Source organism: Pseudonaja textilis, chromosome 1 (genome assembly GCF_049901715.1).
Source record: "Pseudonaja textilis isolate UNSWEBS1 chromosome 1, rPseTex1.2, whole genome shotgun sequence".
Taxonomy (NCBI): domain Eukaryota; kingdom Metazoa; phylum Chordata; class Lepidosauria; order Squamata; family Elapidae; genus Pseudonaja; species Pseudonaja textilis.
The window spans coordinates 273,897,784-273,921,481 of record NC_141990.1 but is presented as its reverse complement, the minus strand read 5'-3'; the positions used below and the strand labels follow the sequence as shown (position 1 = coordinate 273,921,481).

At 36.3% G+C, this 23,698-nt stretch overlaps 1 protein-coding gene across 1 annotated transcript in view; it reads left to right on the top strand.

Annotated features, from left to right (window-relative positions):
• The window catches only part of RYR3 (ryanodine receptor 3), a 305,744-nt gene that overhangs the window by 193,606 nt on the left and 88,440 nt on the right, over positions 1 to 23,698 (top strand). Inside the window, exons 50-60 of the mRNA XM_087921834.1 lie at positions 2,352 to 2,492; positions 3,042 to 3,205; positions 4,575 to 4,653; positions 6,264 to 6,353; positions 7,211 to 7,357; positions 11,871 to 11,933; positions 15,584 to 15,659; positions 15,802 to 15,925; positions 17,737 to 17,852; positions 19,002 to 19,069; positions 21,104 to 21,225. Coding sequence (XP_087777960.1) covers positions 2,352 to 2,492; positions 3,042 to 3,205; positions 4,575 to 4,653; positions 6,264 to 6,353; positions 7,211 to 7,357; positions 11,871 to 11,933; positions 15,584 to 15,659; positions 15,802 to 15,925; positions 17,737 to 17,852; positions 19,002 to 19,069; positions 21,104 to 21,225 — 1,190 coding nt within the window. The remainder of the gene's footprint in view (positions 1 to 2,351; positions 2,493 to 3,041; positions 3,206 to 4,574; positions 4,654 to 6,263; positions 6,354 to 7,210; positions 7,358 to 11,870; positions 11,934 to 15,583; positions 15,660 to 15,801; positions 15,926 to 17,736; positions 17,853 to 19,001; positions 19,070 to 21,103; positions 21,226 to 23,698) is intronic.

Below are 23,698 nucleotides of genomic sequence, written 5' to 3'. Positions count from 1 at the left end.
TTCTTTTTCTGCTGTAGCATTAAATATTTGAGGACTATGAGTGCCTTTTTCCTGCTCTTCCCCATTCCCCATCTCCTGAAGTCAAGTTAGCTCTGCCAATCCATCCCAGTTGAATTCGTTTGCTGTCCAGGAATGTCTATTAATCTTTTTTCTCATATTCAGAAAGTGGAGCACATCAGAATCATACAAGTTCAATACTACTAGAAAACTTCTTTTTATTTAGCCAAAGAAATAAAAAACGCAAAAGCTCTATTTCTGAACATAATAATCAGTTTCTCTCTCTCTCTCTTTCCTTTACTTGCACAAACATTCAAAGGTTTTTAATTCTAAGCATTTTAGACGCACCTTCTTGAGTCAGCGGGCTCTTGGTCATTCTTTTCTCAGCCTTGAGCACCAGGAATCTAGTTAGCAATAGCAATAGCACTTAAACATATACTGCTTCACTGTGATTTACAGCCCTCTCTAAGCAGCTTACAGAGTCAGCATATTGCCCCCAAGCAATCTGGGTCCTCATTTTACCAACTTCAGAAGGCTGGAAAGCTGAGTTAACCCTGAGCTGGTGAGAACCAAACTGCTGGCAGCTGGCAGTTGGCAGAATTAGCCTGCAGTATTGCATTCTAACCACTGTGCACTGCTCTTATATAATGGTTTGCTCTGGGCTAAGAATCATCACTTCCTGTCTCACCAGCCCTTATATTAGTTAGGAAAGTAACTATAAGCTGTAAGCAATGCAGCTATCATTGCTCTCCTAAAGTAAGGATTAGAAATCATCTGTCACAAGATCTTCTCCTTCTTTAACTCTGTAAGGGATCACACACTCTCTGAAGTAGCAAATCTGTAACTGGGAGGTCTCTTGGGCTCACAGCTATAGCTTGTCCAGCAGGTAAAGGCTGTGGCCAAAACCTTTGCCCAGCTTTGGCTGGTGCTTCCCTTGCATCCATTTTTGAAACAGGATGCCTTCACAATAGTAACACAAGTCTCAATCACCTCAAACTACTGTACTATACTTTATATGGAGCTAAATTTGAAAACTGCTCAGAAGCTGTAATCCGTCCAAAAGGTATTGGGTCACTGTCTAACAGCTGCGAGTCAGTTCAGGCATGTGACACTAGTTTTGTGACTCCTGCATTGTTTTTCAGCAGAGTTCCAGATAGAGTTCAAAGTGCTGGTTTTACACCGATACAACTTGGCTTCCAGTTACTTTCAAACCATTCCTTCAGTCTGAATCTCCCCTTCTATGTATTTAATTTAGGTTAAAATACCCTAGAGTCCCTAATCACACCCCAAAATTACTTTAGTTGGAACCCAGAAAAGATCACAGTCTATCCAAAGCTGATTCTGGAGGTCTGAACTATTTCACATTACTATCAACCAGGAGGCTGTTAAAAGGCCAGCAGTCTTTTGTAGGATAATCACTTTCTTGATTTTTCATAATTGGAATTATGGGAATAGGTGCGCATGTGGTTATGAAAGGTTTATTTTAATATAAATGTTATCACTTTGAAATTTATTATGTAGCTGGCTTTGTTGAATCTGGATCAATGTTGACTGATTTCTGTAATGGAAACCAGAAAAGTCATTTTGTCAAATATAGGCACAGTTCAACTGATTTCAATAGTACTGCTATGTAATTTATTCCGTTTTTCCCTTTCAAAATCCAAATATTTTACTATTTCCAGTAAGGCTCTGCATTATTTGAAAGCTCTTCCATTCACTGAAGATTTTGACGTGTGGCATGTTCAGAACCCTCTGAATGAAAAAGATTAGGAAATTCTTCTGAACCATAGAAGGTGGACCATGAGATAGATAGCTGAAGTAGGGAAGGATGATGTTTATTAAAATTTGGGTGTCTTGTCTGAGATGCGCATATGTAATTATATGCAAAAGAAAAAATATCTTTTTGAAGATGTGACCCATTTAACTGAGACAAATTTTGAATGTATGAACAACTGAAAAAAGCTTAATTCATTTCTTCACAACAAAAATTCCATTGCTTTCCTTCTCTCTGTGGATTAAATGTTAGATGCATATAAGGGACAAGAAGATATCTGATTTGCCAACAAAATCTCTTTTTGTGACTGATAGCAACAGTTGGGTTATATTAGTTTCCAGAAAGTGTTGGTATCCATAGTGTAATATAAATCCCTTCTTTATGTTTTAGAAAGTACATTGAAAGGCAATATTCCAAATGTTTTTCAATGTATTTTGGTAAAAAATACATTATTTATATAAACTACTAGATTTGCTGCATAAAAAATAAAAGTTCATAATCTGCATTATATCATACTAATACATATTGATTTTCAGTTTGTTTTAATATATGGTTAAATCTATTTTTCTGCTGTTTACAGCTTTTAACAAATCACTATGAGCAATGCTGGAAATATTATTGCTTGTCTTCAGGATGGGGCAATTATGGAACAGCAGCTGAAGAAGAATTACATTTGACTGAAAAACTTTTCTGGGGAATTCTTGATTCCCTCTCTCAGAAGGTAAACATAAACTTCAAATTAAAAGGCATTGCTTGAATACACATACACCAATATAAGCACAAGTACACCTAGAAAAAATTGTCCTGTTTATATCACATTCACGATCTATGAGGACATAGTGATTAATAAAAAGTTAGATAGTGGCACTTTTCTTCTACTACCATATGTCAGACACCTACATTGATAGATTGGATGCTTCTCCTATGCAGACATACAATTTTCTACTATCCTTATTTTGGCCTTTCATAAGAAATGGAAAAACAATATTGTGTAACTACACATGTGGCCCGACTATTACCTTAGACTGATAGGAAAATCTAACATAGCCATGTTTCACTCACCTGCAGTAGATTGTATCAGAAGATGTACCGGAGAGACATACACACATATTCTTATTTTTCTTTCTTTTCTAAAATGTGCCTCTCCATTTACTATCAGCATCTACTAATGCTGCTTCTACGGGGCCTTTTTTTTTTTTTTTTTTGCCTTAACTAACATGTTGCATGTTTTTTTACTAGACTTTCCAACCAGTTCCTATCTCTCCTGCAGAAGCATGATCCAGAGCTCTTCCGAATGGCCTTGCCTTGTTTAAGTGCAATAGCTGGGGCTTTGCCACCAGATTATTTAGATACTCGAATTACTTCGTTTTTAGAAAAGCAGACGTCAGTGGACGCTGAAGGAAATTTTGATCCCAAACCTATCAGCACAGTGAAGTGAGTCATAATATCTTTATTTTTATAAGGATTCTTGTTTTATTATTTAGCACTGCTAAGAAATACACTGATTCATTAACAGACTGTAATACGCAAGTTCAATAATATGTCGTTAACTTGATTCTGTTGTTCCACTGAGTTGTGTATAATCTGTTTTTCCTCTGAAGTATGTATACTAACTGATCAATTGGTGAGCGATGATTGTGGTGCAAATATAAATCTAGGGTAAGAAAAGACTATTGTTTGGATTCTAATTCTCATCAGTCCCTGCTAGAATGACCAAAGGCAAGGATTTGTGGATTGTAATTGAAAAAATTTGGAGGACTCTAGATTGCCACCATCTGGTCAACCTTTTCATTTGGAATAGAATAGTAATTGCAAATGCAGCTGTAATAACATTTATCTTCTAGCCTCTTAGTAAGTCACGCTGTAATATGTAACTAAGAATTAATATTAATACTTATTCACATATTTCTTAATCAAATCTATACTAGTACAAAGTTTTTAATGCTAAAAGATGCCTTTATTTGTCACTTTATTTGTTAAATTTATTATTATTTATTAAATTTATTTGGTGCCTGTCTCACCATGGGGCTACACTATGCAGTTCACAATAATAAAAAGGAAGAAAATGAAAGGATGTAAACAGAAGTAAAATAATTGAATAAAGAAACAATGAAAAAGAACACAATAAAAATACATCCATATGACAAACAAAAATATGGCTGGGTGGATCGCAGAGTGCAAGGTAGAGGGGTAAGAGAGTGTGCCATCAGTTCAGCAGCCACTCAAGTATGGAACTGCCCCATTTGGTCCCCAGGCCAAACAGCAGAACCAGAAGGAAGGATAGGAGGGTGCAGGCAGATGTTACCTTAGACTGCAGAGATGGGGAAACTGTGGCCTTTTTATGATTTGTAGACTTCAACTCCCAGAATTCCTGAGCTACCCATGCTGGTTCAGGGATACCTGGTTCAGGAAGTGGTTGGGAACTATGGCCCCTTTATGACTTGTGGACACAAATGAAGTCCACAAGTCATAAAGGGGCCATAGTTCCCAACCACTTCCTTAGAGGGTAAAATGTTTATTAGACAGCCATATAAGTTTGTTAGATAGATAGATAGATAGATAGATAGATAGATAGATAGATAGATAGATAGATAGATAGATAGATAGATAGATAGATAGATAAATTGTAAGCAGAATTGTAATAACAAAATTTAGTTTCATATATTTAGTGAGGGCAACATGATTTAAACTCTTATATTATTTGTATAGATTGTTCTGTTTGCCTTGGAAAAGAATGATATAACCTGATATGGTATTACCTAACTGAAATAAGTTACATATGATATATCCTTTTGGTTTTTAGTTTTATACTTCCTGAAAAGTTGGAGTTTATTGTCAACAAGTATGCTGAACATACTCATGAAAAATGGGCCTGTGACAAGGTATGGATTATGATACTTCTAACAATTGCCAGAAAAGAACAGTCACCATTCAAAGTGAACTTTAGAAATGTATTCAACTTGTTTCCATGGCTCTGAGACTATCGTGCAGCATATATTTCTAGCAAGATGTTTCTACAGACTTTTTTTTCCTTCCTCACACCTGTGGGTTTCCTGACAGCTTTTAAACCTATTGTAAATTGTCATTATATTAAAACAGGTGCATTTCAATTTTAACAATTGGAAGTAATTTTGACTTACATGAAATTTTTAAATAATTAGATGAATTAAGGGCAGGGATGGGAAATGGAAGTTAAATTCGCACCAAAAGCCATTGTACATGTATGAGTTGGTCTGGGCATTTTGGGCTTTTAAAAACCTGCTTGTCTATTCAAAAGCTTACATTATCCATCTATTTAACACCTCAACATGACAGAGAACTGGGTTTTGATTTTCAGCATTCCAAGGGCCACAGAAAGTATATTCAGGGACCATAGATTGGCTTTGACTTCTTTTTTATTTACAAACTTGTTTGTTGTTTAGTGCATTGTTCTTTAAAATGAAAGACAAAAACATATTAATAGATTAACTATTTTAAATATGGACGGAAAGAGCCAAGTTTAAAGTGGCCAGCCTCCTAAATTCTTAAACCTTTTGTTGCTATTACCTTTGTTATTGGTTAGCAGAGTATTGACATAACTATATAAAGTTTCTGACCCACCTTGAGAATTCTAATTGTCTATAGTTTGTAAAAGTCTCTTTGTGCATTCTGATGAATGTTTGTGGGCTGAGGAGGAAGTCAGCTGTCCATTACTATTCTCCCTACGTCAATATAGATATTATTCAAATAAAAATAGGGTTTGTGGTTTTATTTTTTTCAATTTTGTATTGTTGCCTTAATTGCCCTTTCAATAAGGTTATATAGTGCTTTGAAATGCTCTTTTCATCAGAGAGCAACCTCTAAATTTTGATGTACATAAAGGATTTATATTTTTGAAGTACAGTGGAGATGAAGTGTCTGGCTGATTAATGGCTGATTAATTCTTATGCTTTCTGCATGCCCCACCTGTGCTGAAAATTCCATGTTTCATATCTGTTTTTTAGCCAATCTCTTTAACTGTCACTATTGCAAGTCCCTTTTTCATTCTAGTTGCTTGCTTTGATTAGTCATTTTTCATTATTTTGAGTCCAGTAGAAAACATATGCTGGAGGGGAGGAACAGAATTAAGCTCCAGAAAGCACAAATAAGCTAATAAAAATAATGTTTGCTTATAACCAGACCTGTTCTTCTAATTCACATAGAAATCTCCCCACTTACTGAAATCTACATGGAAGGATAATATTGAGATGGCATTTTCTAACAATCCACCTGTGTGATAATTTTGCTTTCCAGTTTTATGTATGAGATTATCTATCTGCCCATGTGATCAGTATAATATTGATAAGAGCTTTTTTTCCCTCTGAAGCCATTATTGTCAGATGTTTGTGCTTTTTTCCAGTCAGGCATAGGCCAGCAAACATTGGTCTTTTGTATGTTAATGTCCATTATGACTATTCCAGACAGTTAATTCCTGGAATTAGTTATGCAGTGTGGATTATGCTTTTATTTCCAGAGTAATTGTGGGTGGAAATATGCTCCTTTACTTGATGAAAATATGAAGACACATCCTTTAATAAGACCTTTCAAAACCTTGATTGAAAAGGTAATGAAGATAAATTTAAATGTTTTTCCCATGCAAGTGTGGAGTACAGTTTGCATTAATGTCCATCAATGTTCCATTTATTTTGTCAATGGAAATAAAAATATGAAAATGTAAAATGGCTAATAGTCTAAACTATAAATGGAGATGTATTTTTTGGTATTCATTTTTTAAATTTAAGCTTTGTTTTCTAAACACAAACATATATATACACTTGTAAATTTTTAGTATTCATGACTATTGCCAATTATATTAATTTGGTTCATACTTTAATATGAAGTGACTTAATTCATATTCCTGGAATTAGAATACAATTATCTTCTAGTTTTCATTTTCCTTGATATTCCAGTGCTATTTTTTAAAAACATAATACATTAAAAAATACTTATATTATAGTACATAATATTTTTTAAAAAGATATAATATAAAATACCTTGTGAACACCCATATGCTAGAAGGAAATGCATAAAAGACATGGTGGAATTTTTGTGCTTATAAAATATGCATAAAAGGTTTTATGCAGAGTTTTAAAGAAAAAGAATTTGAACTTGAGAGAATGTTATACATACTTGTTTTCCAAGATCATCAGTAGCTGGTATGGGAATTGATATCTAAAAATCAGCATTGAGATCATGTGGAATTGAGCAAATGTTCCAGTGGGTCTTCAGTGACTTTTGGCTCATGGAATACAAAACTTGTGTGGGGTGGGTATGTGTGTGTGTGTGTATAAGAGAGAGAGAGAAAGAGACAGACAGACAGACAGATAGGGTCAGTTGACTGCAAACTTGCATGTTTATTTGGGGGGCGGGAGGGATATTTTAGATTTTTTTTTCTACATGAAACATAAGATTTTTTTAAAGGAAAAGGAAATCTATCGATGGCCTGCCAGAGAATCTCTAAAAACCATGTTAGCGATGGGATGGAGTCTCGAAAGAAACAAGGATGGAGAAAATATGACTCAGCAATGTGAAAACGAAAAGCTCCGTAGCATATCACAATCTAGTCAGGTAAAGTAAAAACAAAGCAAAATATAAGATTCCTGTTTCTTCAGACTAATGCTACTTTTATTTTTTTACTTTTTTGAGGGGAAGGGAGAATTTTATCATCCAATCTTTTAAACTGCCCAAAATGTGTTAAATTCATAGATATTCATACTTATAAAAATATAATTTCATTTGATCTAAAATAGGTATTTGGTAAAATTTTATCACATTTCACAGCATTTTTTTAGAAAGCAAAAATCCACATGTGATAGTTTTATGTACGCATATGAATCAGTATTTGCTTGAATAATTGTTCAACACGGTGACAATGATTAAAAGATTTAATATATCAATTACTTAGAATGATATTATTTTCCCTCTGTATGCTGATGTTTTGACAAAAACTAATGTTTTGACAAAAACTAATGACAAAAACTCTTCAGAGAAGTGTATAAATAGAAGTTATTTTGCCTTCAGCTTCTTCCTTCATGAATTTGTCTTTATATAGTCAGGGTAACACACAACAAACAACTCTAGGAAGGATTCTCTGGGTAAATAGGAGGTGGAGAATCTGTGGCCTACCAGCCTTTGATATATCTAGTGACTACTTAGAACTCTACAAAGCTAAATGTCTATAGGACTCTTGTGATAAGTTCTCTAGACACAGAATTCCATGTTAGGAGAGCACCAAAAACATTAGGGTGAAATCCCTTCAATTGACATTTCAACAGTTCTTTATCTCACTAAAGCCATGGTGGCACAGTATTGCAGGCTAATTCTGCCAACTGCTAGGAGTTCAATCCTGACAGTCTCAAGGTTGATTCAGCCTTCCATCCTTCCGAGGTTGGTAAAATGGGGATATGCTGGATGGCAATAATACAGCCCTCTGTATAAACCGTCTAGACAGGGCTATAAAGCACTGTGAAACAGTATATAAGTCTAAGTGCTATTGCTAGAGTTCATTTCTAAAATAACTTCTTAAATCTAATCAACACTCCTTTATTTTTACCTATAGTTGTGAAGTCAGACAATGAATTAGCAGAAATTAAATAATAAAATGTATCACTAATAAATCTTGCTTTACTGTATCAACATGGGAACATTCAAAGTAGCAAAATATAGGAACAACCCTTTTCTCTTAATGCCCCTTGGGCGGGAGAGGTTATTGCTTCTTATTGCTTCTTATTGTTTTTATATTGAGTTTTTATCTTTGTCAACTTCCCGGAGTAACAGAATGAATTGGGCGGCCATATAAATTTTCTAAAATAAATTGAATTGAATAAATTGAATAAATTCAACAATGAAAAATTGAGTAGATCAAGCTCAAATCAGTTTTTATATGTTAGTTGTTCTATACAATCACTAAAATTCATTAAAAGAAAATGAGGATCCTGTTTCTACGTACATAATATTCAAAATTCTGACATGACAAGGATAAATGAATCATAAATTACATGAATAATTTTGTATTTTTTTAGAAGTCTATAATTAAAACATATTCATTGAGGTTACATAGTCGATATACAATAGGATAGGACTTTGTCAAAGCTTCATCTCTACAGTTTATTTATGCAATTTATAATTATGACAATTTCCCATGTCACTGAAAGATAATCAGTCAACTGTTTTTTGCAAAAATGTGAGAACTTTAGTTTTTTTATATTCTGTTTGCTGCAGTTCATACATTGACATGAAATTGCAAATGTCTACATATCCACATGCAGAATTAGATCTTTTCACAGCTTAATAGCACAGATGTAATACAGCAAACTATCTACTGTGTTTCAGCAAAAGGGAAATAGTTAATTTAAATGGAGATAATTAATTCAGGAACATTTGCTCACAGTAAATATTACATGGTTTATTTATCAAACATACTGAACTGAAGAGAAAACAGTTAATTTAATATACCAATCTTTAGCATATGATGTATCATTTCTTCTAAAACTCCTACCACATATAGAGAAAAACTGAAAACATTAACCCCTTGGGGGTGATTTTATAATAATTGCTATTTGATGTATGCAACCATTTTAATAAATTTAATTGTTTAATACTTCTTTTAGAATTGTATCCTGCTGGAATTTGGTAACAATAAGTGTTTATTGATCTTCTAATATTATTGTCAAAACAAAGACATTATATTTTTGCCAAACATTTAATATAGATTATCCAGTGAAGATATGCATCACCTTCCTTTGCTATTTTCCTTTAATTTTTCCTAGTAATTGATCTTTTTTGCATATTGTATGTCCTAAATATTTCTTTTTAAAAAAATGGTTTTCAATTTCCATGTCATTGACCATTCAGAGAAAATTGTCTCATTTTATGCATGTTCAGCATAATGTCTATAAATCTACAATTTCATGGATCCTATTCTCTTGATTATCATTTGAGTCATTGGCCATTGCTTCTACATAATATAGAAAAAGGACTTCCAGAAGAGACAACTGAAGACATCTCTGCAAGAGCAGAGCCAACAACCGCAATGAAGAGTTGCAATAAAGAGTTGCAATGAACTGAGAAACCAGTGATTACACTGGTTTTTGAAAGTTCTCTGCATAAGAGGAGGATACAAGATTACCCACATATCTTCTAGACAGTTGCTACATGCAAGGAGACTGTAGGTCAATTATCTTCTGAATGTTTGCACATGAGATTAATCATCTTGCTAGCAAGTGTGGTACAGCCTTTTAAAGGCTGTATGGAACACCTTGCCCTAAGAAGTTGTGGGAGCGCCATCATTTGAGACTTTCAAGAAGAGATTGGACTGCCATTAGTCAGAAATGGTGTAGGGTCTTCTGCTTGGGCGGGGGTTGGACTAGATGACCTACAAGGTACCTTCCAACTCTGATTATGTGTATTCTGTTATCTGACCACTAGGTTGACAAGCCTCACTATAATCATTTTTGGAAAATGTCTGTTTCATCTTAAAGGTATTAGAGACTTTAAAATGCAAGTTTGAAAAGTTGTTGGGCAAGTGTAACATCAACAGCTTTAAATTTAAGGATTTAAATAATTTTAATAATAATTTGAAATTAACAGCAAAAAGCTAAATCAGATTTTGATCTAAGAAAGTTACAAGAAGGTTAAGAGTGTTGTTAAATTTAGAACATTAATTTTTACTACAATATTTTGGAATTAATTTTAAAGAGTAACTTCTCATGGGAAAGAGACTTATTTTGTTATTGGCTCGTAACAATGTTATGATTTTGGAAACTGGATATTAGAGGGGACTGAGGATTTTAACTAGAAGTAAAAATGCAAATCTGCTTTTGATATTCTTAACTGGGACTTTAAAAATGACACAAAAAAAGATAATTTTGGAAATATTAAGGGTGACTTAGAACGGATGCAGAAATCAGAAAGCTATAGTATCCACAGTGTCAGTAATTATATCTGATTTTATGGATAGATCATATCTGATTCTATGGATAGATGTTAATGAGGGAATGATAGATGTGGAACAAATTTTGTCTGACAAGACAGAGAAACCAAAACTGGAAATACCAATAATAGACCAAGAGACTCATTTGGAAAATAGCACTTTATTGGATATGCAAAAGAAACTGGATAAAGTTTGTAAAATTAAAGGAAAATGCAAATGACAAATCAAGAGAGCCTGTGAAATATTTTCTTATTGGATCTTCAAAGGAGACGTGTTAAAGCCTTGAAGAAATCTGTGTGATAGTATAAACAAAAATTGAAGAGAAACCAAATCTTATAACAATATTTAAATGAAATAAAGATTAAGACTGTGAGAAGTAAAATGAAGGGATATAAAGATGATTTGGTTGATCAGAGTTGCAACCCTTATGGATTTTTTTGCTGAAAGCTGATATTTTCTGGATTTGATTATTCATAAGGGATGGGGTATGGGATGGAGAGATAGATGTTTAATCTTACAGTGGGTTAAGAGTTACTACATTTGTTTATACGTGTGGTGATTGTTTGGAGTTACTTATTTATATATTTCTTTTCATTTTCTTCATTATATTTCTTTCTTTTCTTTGTTTCCTTTTTATCTTTTCATGTGATTTTATACTTTCACTATTCTTTTTTATTTCTTTAAACTTAGTTTATATTAGTTATTACTACTACAATCAAAATCCTTAAGAAAATTATATGTAGAAAACAGGAAAGACATAACAGCATGCAATCTGCCAATGAAATTCCAGTCTTAAGTCTAGGCAGCTAAACAATTTATTTACTTTTTTAAAAGCTAGTGTTGACTGCTTAGACCTGCTCCTTATTTCGATCTTTGCTACTCAAATCATTATCATGTTCTGCCAAAGAACCTAGAAGGTTTGTGAACTGCATAGTTTTTAATTCATGGCAATTGCTAAGGTGATGAAGTCCAAAACTCTTCCCATTGTCTGAAACCTAATAAAGAGTAAGAACATTCTGCTTATTATTTTATTGTTTAAAATTAAATACATAATCGCCATTTCTAAATTTCCCCCAGTTGCTATAATACAACATGAAAGTCATCTCAAGAATGAACAATAATGGCCAATTTGTCTTCTTTTGACAACAGGGGAATGGCTACAGCCCAACACCTCTTGATCTTTCAAATGTTGTGCTGTCCAGAGAACTCCAGGTTTGTCTTAAATTGTTCAATATTTTGTAGAAATTGAAATGTAGAGAAAAGTTGAAACATTTCTAGTCTGCCTGAATCTGTGAGAAGAATTTTGAAACTAGGGAACTTCCTGACAAAGTGGAAATAGAGTGCCTTGGGTGAAGAAGGGAGATTTCTAAACTGTGAAACTTGGTGAAACTCAAAAAATTAGAATATCGTGCAAAAGTTCATTTATTTCAGTAATGCAACTTAAAAGGTGAAACTAATATATGAGATAGACTCATTACATGCAAAGCAAGATAGTTCAAGCCATCATTTGTCATAATTGTGATGATTATGGCTTAAAGCTCATGAAAATCCACAATCTCAGAAAATCAGAATATTACATGCAATCAATAAAACAAGGATTGTACATAGAACAATATCAGACCTCTGAAAAGTATAAGCATGCATATGTACTCAGTACTTGGTTTGGGCCCCTTTGCAGCAATTACTGCCTAAATGCAGTGTGACATGGAAGCTATCAGCCTGTGGCACTGCTGCGGTGTTATGGAAGACCAGGATGCTTCAATAGCAGCCTTCAGCTCTTCTGCATTGTTAGGTCTCATGTCTCTCATCTTTCTCTTGGCAATGCCCCATAGATTCTCTATGGGGTTCAGGTCAGGCAAGTTTGCTGGCCAATCAAGCACAGTAATCCCACAGTCATTGAACCAGGTTTTGGTACTTTTGGCAGTGTGGGCAGGTTCCAAGTCCTGCTGGAAAATGAAGTCAGCATCTCCATAAAGCTCATCTGCGGAAGTAAGCATGAAGTACTCCAAAATCTCCTGGTAGACGGCTACATTGACCCTGGACTTAATGAAGCACAGTGGACCAACCAGCAGATGACATGGCTCTCCAAATCAACACAGACTGTGGAAACTTCACACTGGACTTCAAGCATCTTGCAGTGTGTGCCTCTCCATTCTTCCTCCAGCTCTGGGTCCTTGGTTTCCAAATGAGATGCAAAAGTTGCTCTCATCAGAAAAGAGGACTTTGCATCACTGAGCAACAGACCAGTTCTGTTTTTCTTTAGCTCAGGTAAGATGCTTCTGGTGTTGTTTGTTATTCAGGAGCAGCTTGACAAGAGGAATACGACATTTGAAGCCCATGTCCAGGATCCATCTTGATGCACTGACTTCAGCCTCAGTCCACTCCTTGTGAAAGTCCCCAACACTTTTGAATGGCCTTTTTCTGACAATCCTCTCCAGGCTGCAGTCACCCCCTGCTGCTTTGGCACCTTTTTCTTCCACACTTTTCCCTTCCACATAACTTTCTATCAATGTGCTTTGATACAGCACTTTGGAAACATCCAACTTCTTTTGCAATTACCTTTTGAGGCTTTCCCTCCTTATGGAGGGTGTCAATGTTGATTTTCTGCACAACTGTCAGTAAGCAGTCTTTCCCATGATTGTGCTTCCTACTGAACCAGACTGAGAGACCATTTAAAGGCGCGGGAACCCTTTTCAGGTGTTATGGCTTAATTAGCTGATTACAGTTGGACACTTTGAGCCTAGAATATTGAACTTTTTCACAATATTCTAATTTTACTGAGATTGTGGATTTGGAGTTTTCATGAGCGGTAAGCCATAATCATCTCAATTATGACACATCACGGCTTGAACTATCTTGCTTTGCATGTAATGAGTCTAACTCATATAATAGCTTCACCTTTTAAGTTGTATTACTGAAATAAATGAACTTTTGCATGATATTCTAATTTTTCGAGTTTCACCTGTATGTAGTGTCCTAGTGTTCTATGTGGAGAAAAAAGAGAGATAGTGACTTGAAAGAATGAAATTCTGCAATTTGGGTGAAAGATAGTGATAGAAGCGGTCCTTGGTACTCTCTGAGCTTTCTTGTTTTCATGTAGACGTTTCATTAGCTAAACTAGGTAACATCATCAGTGCTAGTAAGGGGGGAAGTTTGCTAGTAAGGGGGTAAGTTTGCTGTCAGTTCATATTCTAGTGTTGCTGGGGTGGTCTTAGAAACTCTTTGGTTGGGCTGTTTGCTGTTGACTTCTTTAGCAGTTTCTTGATTGGGGTATTGTTTACTTGACTGGTGGTCTGATGTCAGCCTTGGAGTTAATCTATGCTGATCTGAGTGCTGATTGTTGATGCAGAAGTGCTTGGGATCTTTTTGTTCCTTTTAGGGCTGGGTCACTTTTGCATAAACTATAGATTTATTAATGTCTGTATGTCTATTGATGGCTGATTTGCAAGAGTTCCAGGCTTCTAGAAGCTCTTGGCTTGGTCTAGGATAGTTACATTTTCCCAATTGAAATTATGGTTAGATCTGTCTGCATGTTGTGAAATTTAAGAATTTTCATCATGTCTTTTGACAACTAGTTGGTATTCGTGGATGCGTTCTGCCAGTCTTCACCTGCTTGTCCTACATAGTGGTTGTTTGAGTCCTTACGTTGTATGTTGTAGACTCCTTTTTTTCTTCTTCTGGGGTTGTTGGGTCTTTTGGTCTGCTTAGGATGTTTTGAAGGGCTTTAGTTTGTTTGTGTGTTGTGCTGATTCCATGTGGTTGTAGTTGTCTGTTGGTGGTTTTGAAATATTCTTGATCTATAGCAGTGTAATTCTTTCTAGGGTTTGTGTTGGTTGTGCTGTATTGGGTTGAGTGATCAAGGGACTTTTTTGATAAATTTGCATGGATTGTGATAGAAAAAGGGAAATTGACTCTATCAGTTTCAGGAATCAGAAGGAAAAAAGGGACAAACTCCCAACCTTTCCAGACTCATGAGAAGTAGATGGAGCATAGAAACTGGGATGAGATAGATAGAAGTGGCTGATGGAGACAGATGGTTTCCTCTTTGCTTAGAGACTTTTTCCAAGGCTAGCCTTGGGAAAACAGTAGTAAAATGTCAGTGCAACGTGAGGGGTTCTTTAATTTATTACCTAATGTTGGCTGGAAAGCCTAACAGATAACTTCATTGAAACATATCCACTATGAATCTTAATATTTTTGCTGGCAAAAATTTATAGGTCGCTTTAGATTCCTTTCAGTGTATTTGTGAAATTGGGGGAAATGCATCATTTACATTTATTTAAATCAAACTGCCACTTTAAAGTGTTCCTTTGGAAGTTACTGTGATTTTTTTTCTATTCCCCACCAGTGAATAGAGTGGTATCATCTACAAATGTGCCAGCTGATTGCTTAGGTCTAAGCCAAGATAATTTATGAACAAGTTTAAAAACATTAATCCCAGCACAGAACTCTGAGGGAGTGCACTTCTTATTTTCTTCCATTAAGAAAATTGCTTATTTGCTTTGCATTCTGGTTTTAACCAAATAATAATTTTGCTAAACTGTTCATGAGTTTGAAGATATCTGCCCTACATTCTATGTTCTGGGTGAAAAAAAAAGGAAATCCTCATTGTGATAACAGCTAAAGGTTTGTTAGATCTATATAGCACAAGGAAAAGCAATGTGGAAAAGAATTATCCCTGAGCAGAATTTTTTTATTGGTGTACCTCCTTTCTTTACATAATACTTATAATCATGTATGTTAATGTCATGTATAATTACAGCAAATAACGCAATATATATTTCAATGCAATGATTTCTATGGCTTAGCACATGCTTATTTTAATTTTTAAATTATTGTTTCTTGATTTCTTTGTGATATAGGGAATGGTAGAAATAATAGCAGAAAACTATCATAACATTTGGGCAAAAAAGAAGAAAATAGAATTGGAAAATAAAGGTAAGAATGAAATGTTTTAATCGGCACTTGATATTTGATATAGGAATATATGAAAATACCCAAAACAGGATGTAATTGTCTATAACTATTTTCAAAATTTTGCTATTGCAGTAGGTATTACTAAGTTATGGTTTTCCTATAGGAGGAGGCGGTCATCCATTGTTGGTACCTTATGACACCTTGACGGCCAAAGAGAAAGGTCGAGATAGGGAGAAAGCCCAAGAACTATTCAAATTTCTTCTTGTAAATGGCATTTCCATATCTAGGTAAGTTATGCAAATACAAATAACATTCTCTATTCAAGTGTTTTTTACTGTGTGATTTTAGCAAAAGCTCAAGCAATCACTTAGAATCTTAAATTAAATAAGAGGAAGTTTTATATGCACAACATACAAATGGCACTCTGTTAACAACCACATATTCAGGGAATCATTCAAAATTAAGAGGGTGCTGAGCAAATGGTAGTTATGATCCTAGTTACATCAGTCTCAACTTTCTTGCATTCACATGATCACAATTCAGGCATTTGGTGCCCGGCTTGCAATTTTGACATTGCATTATCCTTTGGCCTCCTGGTTACCATTTGAGACCTTTTTGGGCAGTTTCCTCAAAGCAAAGTTAATGGGAAAATTGCCAAGAAGATATAAATGGTGACCCCATGATATCCTTGCTTAATAACCTGCAGTGATTTGCCAGCAGTGCTGGAATTTCCATCACTATCATGTGATGTCACGCTTTATGACTTTGGTGCTTAGTATGGGAAAATCTGTGGTTATATAATTCCCAGCTATGCAAAGATAGGCAGGCTCTTTTCACTTATGGATGCATTAATTGATTTGTACTACTACCTAAGAACTCCTACCTTCATAAGAAAATGATATCCTACCCTGGCCTAAGGGACTCCATGGGAAATTGATAAAAGATATTATAGTTATTCGTAACATTTAAAAAAGAACGAATGGAATAGCAAGATGCTAGCCATGTTATGGATTGAGAGAAAGTGGTCCTCCCTTCAGTTTTTCCTTCCCTCCACCTCATTCTATTATGGCTTAAAAATCCGGTTTTTCCATAGAAATATGTCCCATTGGTGGCATCAGTCAAAGGTCAAAATATTTTTAATTGCTTTTTGCTTCCCAGAGGGAAATATATTTTGACGTCAGGCACCAATGTTATTTTCAAAGGTTTTGAGAAATTCATTTTCCTGTCTTTTCAAAGTAATTTCACAACTGAACTTAATCTTGCTGTTTCATGCCTCTTTTTCATGCAGATAATTCATAGAGGTATTTCCTTTCTATTAGAAGGGGGCACAATCCCAGGATTGAAAATTGCTCAATTGACAGATGGGATGAGCATCAAAGATAATCAGTATTTGACTGGGTTGAAGGGCACCAAAGGCAATCATGTTAGTTGGTTGGTGAAATTTGGAAATAGTCTCCATTGCTTCTCCTAGCATCTGATGGAATTGCACATAAAGTTACTGGTTAGTGCAGTATTTCAGAAATGATTTGTAAAAAAGGATTCAGAATTCAGAGGATTGTAAGCATAGTGTAAGCATCAACTCTTTAGAGCAAATGCATGGTCTTTGTAATCATGCAAGACATGGGCAGTCTTGATATATTTTGATCATGATATAAAGAGAATAGATATCTACTTGTAAAAAAATATAAACTGGAATAGTCACATTACTCTCAGCCTGTTAATGAGAGTATTGGAAATCTTAATTTATATTTATAAAATTCATCCTTTCTACATACTGGCTACAAAAATAAGAGTTCCACTATAGTTGTTTTGCTGTCAGTGACAATTAAAATCAAATTTTAAGAAAATAAATAAATATTAATACCAATCTTGTCCTAGTTGGCCAGTAAATATATGCTCCAATCTTGTAACCTAATTTAAGGAGGTAAATGCTAAATATGTGCCATGTTTGATCATCTGAATTTTAAAATAATTTTTAATAAACTGATTTAAAGTGACAAAACTTAAATTGCAATAAGCATAGCATTTGAAACTTTTTTGTGCTGCTTGCTAGATTTTTTTTTTAAAAAAACTATAGGTTAAACTTTTGTTTCACTAGAGGCTTAAATGACCTGGAATTGGACGCTTCATCAATGGAAAGGAGGTTTGCTTATAAATTTCTCAAAAGGATCCTTAAATATATTGACTCAGCTCAAGAATTCATTGCACATTTAGGTAAGTTTTGTTAATGTTTTTAAAAGCTAGTAATGAAAAAGACACCTATTGTTACACCATTGCTTATATTAAGTATTTTTATTAGCATTGTATTTATTACTGATACTGTACTAATAAATATTCATTTCCTCATGAGAAAACATGACTCAAAAATGTTTTAGATTCTTCTACAAACAGGAGATGTTAGAAGAGGTGGAAGCCTTGGCCAGCTTTCCTACTGAAAGTTGAAACCAACTCAATGTCCTTTAACCCTGGTTCTGTTGCTTTAGGATGATCAAGAGACAAGATGACAAACTAGCTATGAACATGGTCTTACATGTCCCAGTATTTCTTCTTCAGAGGGAAAGGAGACAATTATTCTCGGCCACATGAAGCTTTCATCTTAATAGGAATGGTGCCATGTAGGAAGATTCAAATAGGAGAATTAATGTCATTAGGAGTCTCGCTCTGTGTTATGCTATGTAATATTTTCTTAATCTTTCTTTGTTAATGTCTTCTGTCCTCTTTTTTCCTCCCACAATAAATCCCTGTAGAGAAATTTGAGCTGAGGGATAGTGTCCAGCCCAAAGCCACCTTGTGAGCCTCCATAGCTTAGAATGAATTTGAATTCTGTGGTCTTTATCCAGCACATTGGACTCAACACAACACTGGGTGTTTTTTTTTAATTCTCTATATGTAAAATAGAGTTTTAATAAGAAGCAATTAAAAAACTTACTCCACATGTTATTTTCATAGCTTGATTTGCACATTTTAAAACTCTTGAAAATCCAAAGCAGCACTAAAATCTTCAACTAGTTCTTACCCCTTTTCTCACTGAAGCTGACATTATTTTTAGCAGAATGAAGAAGAAAGGTACATATAAAAGATACAAAAGACGTTCTCTATAATGGCAATTATTTTTTCCAAAAACTCTTTCAGAACTAGGAATTGGTCAATATGAATGGAACTTGCTTACACTGATTCAAATGTATAAGTTTGCAAGTAGTCTTAGTATTGACCACATTCAAGAGAGAGGATTGATAAATAGAAGAACCATATGTTTAGCCTTCCTACAGAATAAATTGTTGCTCCTTCTGGAATTCCATAAGCTTAAATAGTGTGATAATAACCCTGCCTAATGTTGTTTATCTTTACATTATTTCTTCATAGAAGCCATTGTTACTAGTGGAAAAACTGAGAAATCTCCACATGATCAAGAAATCAAATTCTTTGCCAAAGTGAGTAATGTGTTATCTAAAACTTTTTTTTTAATTCCAACATTCTGATAATTTTGAGAACTATGTGTAGAATAAAACATCTGACTTCACTGTAGATCATAGAAGAAATCAAGAGAAATAAAAAATAAGAAAAATATATGAAGTTCCAAAATTATTGTATGGCGGTACAAGTTTAAAAATTGTAGTGATTCAAATTCAAATTTCTTTTCAAATTCAAATTCAATATTCCATTTAAGCTGTAAAGTCAATAGTAGTAATCCACTGAAGCCATAATTTCACCAATATTATTTGTTTTCATAGTTTATTTTATTGACAATATTTCTATGTTGAGCTTTATCTTACAATTATCAGTGGTTCTATGTCATAGATACACTTGGTAACTGATGTTAAAAGCATATATGAAAGTAATGCTGTGATAGTTCTATAGACTGCTGTTGAGCACAAATGGTATTGAGATAAATTATTCTAATGATTGATTATAGTGAGATATCATACGCTTGAGTTTGGTATATGGTTTCTCCTGCCATAATAGATGATTGGCTTAGTGTACAGGGAGTGTATAGCACTGTAATGAGGAGCTCTCATTCTTCATAATTTTTGAGATTTACATATATATATTCTACATCAGCACGGTTACTGCTCAAAATGTTCAGAATAGGAACTCTGTTCTTTCATTGGGTCTCTGCTATATCAAAAGATGGAGATCATTCCCACCATCAGTTCTCTTCTCTCCACTAATAAAGTTCAGAGCAGCAATATTGAATTGAGCTGTTCTTTGTCCATTGTGGTCATTTCTGTTCTCTTTTTTTATTGAAGTCAGGAAGTGCTTATACTATGTATGGATGTAAGCTCCCATATTGCTGATTTCTGTGCTTCAATGAAGAGGCACATTGTGGATTCTGGTCTTTTCTGTACAAAGCCTAAAGGCTACCTTTTCCAGGCTTACTACAATTATTGTTTTCCTTCAAGCATTAAACGATGCACCTATAGTAGCCTCAATAACCAAGAAGATCTTATCTCATTTATCAGTCATCCCATCATCCCACATAAGAATCTATTTATTTATTTACTTATTCCAAGTTATTCATGCCAGAACAATTCTGATTACACCCCTTCATACAGTATTAGCATTAAAAACTACTAAATATAACAAAATATAAGTCAAATCAACCCAAATAGTTGTAAGTTATTCATCCAAACCCATCACTTGGCACTACAACCTTGGAAAGAAACAACCAACAGTCCACTTTTTCTTCAGAAGCTTTCTAGAAAAGCTAGGATTTCACAGGCTCATACGATGCTAGGAGGGGCGCATTGTTCTGATTTCTGGATGCAGGCTGTTCCAAAAGAGGGGAAATTTCACTGATAAGGCTTGTCCTTTCTGACAATAACAGTGCTTCCAGATATGGACCCATGGTAACTCTCTTAAATCTCATTGGATGAGTAGAGTTTATATAGAATAGATAATCTGGAGGCATTCACAGCCAGGCTAAAAACAGTCACAGAAATAAGTTGCTTGGAGTTTCATTATAAGTATCCTTAGGAGACTCATAGAAGAGCAAGTAACATGTTTATTGACATAATAATGACAGAATCTTCCAAAACAAACACATAATCATTGCATTGTAATAATTATATCAGTGCATGTATGCTGCATTTTGACACCATCATAGTTTACAATGGACAACCTTGGGCTCTGTCTTTGTGTAATATATTGTAGAATAGTGGGACCTCCTACAAAATGTCATTTTTAAAAGCCCAACCTGAGTTTTTGTATATGTGCATTTATAGAGCATCACTTAAAAAGCTACAGTTACAAGTTAATAAAAAACAATTCTTTATTCTTTTGCTAGTATCAGCTCCTTTGAGGTCTTCTGGTGACTTTTTCAGATCTAATAATGATTCTCAATGTGTCAACCATGACCTGGATGACTGAAAATCTCCATAGATAATGACTGTAGAGAAATAGCTATCACTCTCTGTAGGTATCTTATAGTCATAATCTACAGTTTGTATACATCTTTGCTTCTTTAGGTTCTGCTACCATTGGTTGACCAGTATTTCACCAATCATTGCTTGTACTTCTTGTCTTCCCCAACAAAGCCACTTGGTAGTAGTGGATATGCTTCCAATAAAGAAAAAGAAATGGTAGCAAGGTATGTAGAAAGAAAAACCTGTATACAGCAATGTATATTAAATGAATCAGTAATGGAAATAGTTGCATATGATACTAGTCAATGTGCTTGTGTCACAGAAATGTGTCCATAGAGCAGGGATATCAAACTTACATCATCATGGCACTGTCACATGACGTATTGGAATTTTTTTTCCTTTTGCTAAACCGGGCATGGACATGGCCAGTACATAAAGCATTTGGCCTGCAGGCCATGAGTTTAACAGCCATGCCATGGGGTAATTTTCAATGTACAGCCACAATTGGAACATAGATTAAACTATGGACGATAAAAATAGATTTATTGTTGCGATACTATCATCATGGGCACAAAGTCTTTTTTTCTTATAAAACTAGTTCTTTATTCAAAACCACTTTTCAGCCAATTTGTTAATTACAGGTATGGTACCTACCATTTACCATTTCCAATACCATTTACAAAATTTTTTGGGGGGGGGATTCTTTTGTTTCTCTTATTTGTAACTTAGTCCTGCTTAGAGGAGCCAAAGTACCATTAAATGCTACATTGATTTTATTACACTGTATAGTATAGAACAATGTAAATGGACGGGATATGATAATGTATACATGTAATATCATTTTTTTGAAATATTTGGAACTGGTAATTCCAATAAAAGAGAAAACTCTTAGCCTAAAGATTTAAAATTCCTGGGAGCAAGTTTTCCACATGGGGATGCAATCTGAAACTTCAAAAATTTAACCCAAAACAAACCCACCTGCCTTAATTTTCACTTTCCAAAGTTCAAAACCTCTTTGCAGACATGTATGCTTTAAATGATCTTTGAAAAATATTGCTTCCTTATTTTTCTATAGCATATACCGTGTTTTTCACAAAATAAGGCTGGGCCTTATTTTTTTTTTTGACCCCCGAAAAAACAGCTAGGCCGTCTTTTCAGGGGTGACTTAATTCCCCCCCTTGCATCCTTGGGTGGGCAGGTGGCAACAGCTTGGATGTTGACCTCTGCGTTGGTGGGGCACTTTGTATCGGGAGACCTTCTGCCATCGTTGCTTTCCCTTCTCCCCGTGCTGCCGCAGTGTTTAGAGCAACGCCGTGGCATTTGGCGCAGCCACACATGGCCAGCCAGGGCTTCTCCCTGCAACCGGAGCCTGGCGGAGATACTCAGCTTCAGGCGCTTCTGTCGCCGCCTTCCCTTCACCTTCAAAGGCAAAGCCAATTCTTTTAAAAATGATGCCCTTCTACCGGTACGACAAAGCCTCCCCTGCCCTAGAGGAGAGCCCAACCCCACGTGGGAAGGCAAATCTCCCGGGGTCGCAGTGCAGGATCAGCCCACCCCGGGAGACGTGCCCAGCTGCCATCCCTACCTGGCGCCGGGCAGAGTGTGAAGAGCTTTGCCTGGGGCACCCACCCTCCTGCCTGATGGTGGAGCTCTCACCAAGGCAGCAAGCGCCTCCCCGCCGGGCCCTCCACTCATCCCACCAGGTCCGCACCAGAGCTGTGTGGGCTGGGCAGAGCCGGGAAAGTGAGCCGTGGGTGTGTGCCCGCCTGCCAAGCGAAAGAGCCAGGCTGACCCGAGCTTGGCTTCCTTCCCAAGTCCCTCCAGCCTGAACCCGAAGAGGCCACCAGGAGAGGCCGCCCGAGGCAGTAATAGTGCCCACCCATCCATGGACATTGAGGCAAGGTGATGGCCTGCGCCGCGTCCTCCTCTGAGCTGAGCCCTGCTGAGTGAGTGCCTCTGCCCGATGCCTGTGACGCTGCATTATTTGGAGCTTCCAGCACATTTGGAGAAGCGTGGGGATGGGGACGGGCTGGCGAGGGGTGAAAAGGACGGCTGGCTTTGGGCTCTCTCTGCCGGACCCACCGGCCAGGGAAGCAGCGCTGCCGTCACCTTGCCTCCCTGTCTGCGGATGGGTGGGTGCTATCACTGTCTTGGGCGGCCTCCCCCGGTGGCCCCTTTGGATTTGGGCTGGAGGGACTTGGGAAGGAAGCCAAGCTCGGGTCAGCCCAGTTCTTTCACTTGACAGGTGGGTGTGCACCTGCGGCTTGCTTTCCTGGCTCTTCCCAGCCCGCACAGCTCTGGTGTGGCCCTGGTGGGATGAGCGGAGGGCCCAGTGGGGAGGCACTCACTGCCTTGGTGAGAGCTCTGCCACTGGGCAGGAGGGCCCTCCTGTCAGCTGTGCTGGGTGCTCCAGGCGAAGCTCTTTATGTTCTGCCCACTGCCAGGCAGGGATGGTGGCTGGGCTTTTCTCCCGTGGTGGGCTGATCCTGTGCTATGGCTCTGGGAGATTCGTCTCCCCATGTGGGGTTGGGCTGGCTTCTTGGGCAGGGGAGGCTTTGTCGTACCAGTAGTAGGGCATCATTTTTTAAAGAATTGGCTTTGCCTTTGAAGGTGAAGGGAAGGCGGCGATAGGAGCCCCTGAAGCTGAGTGTCTCCGCCAGGCTCTGTTTGCAAGGAGGAGCCCTGGCTGGCCACGTG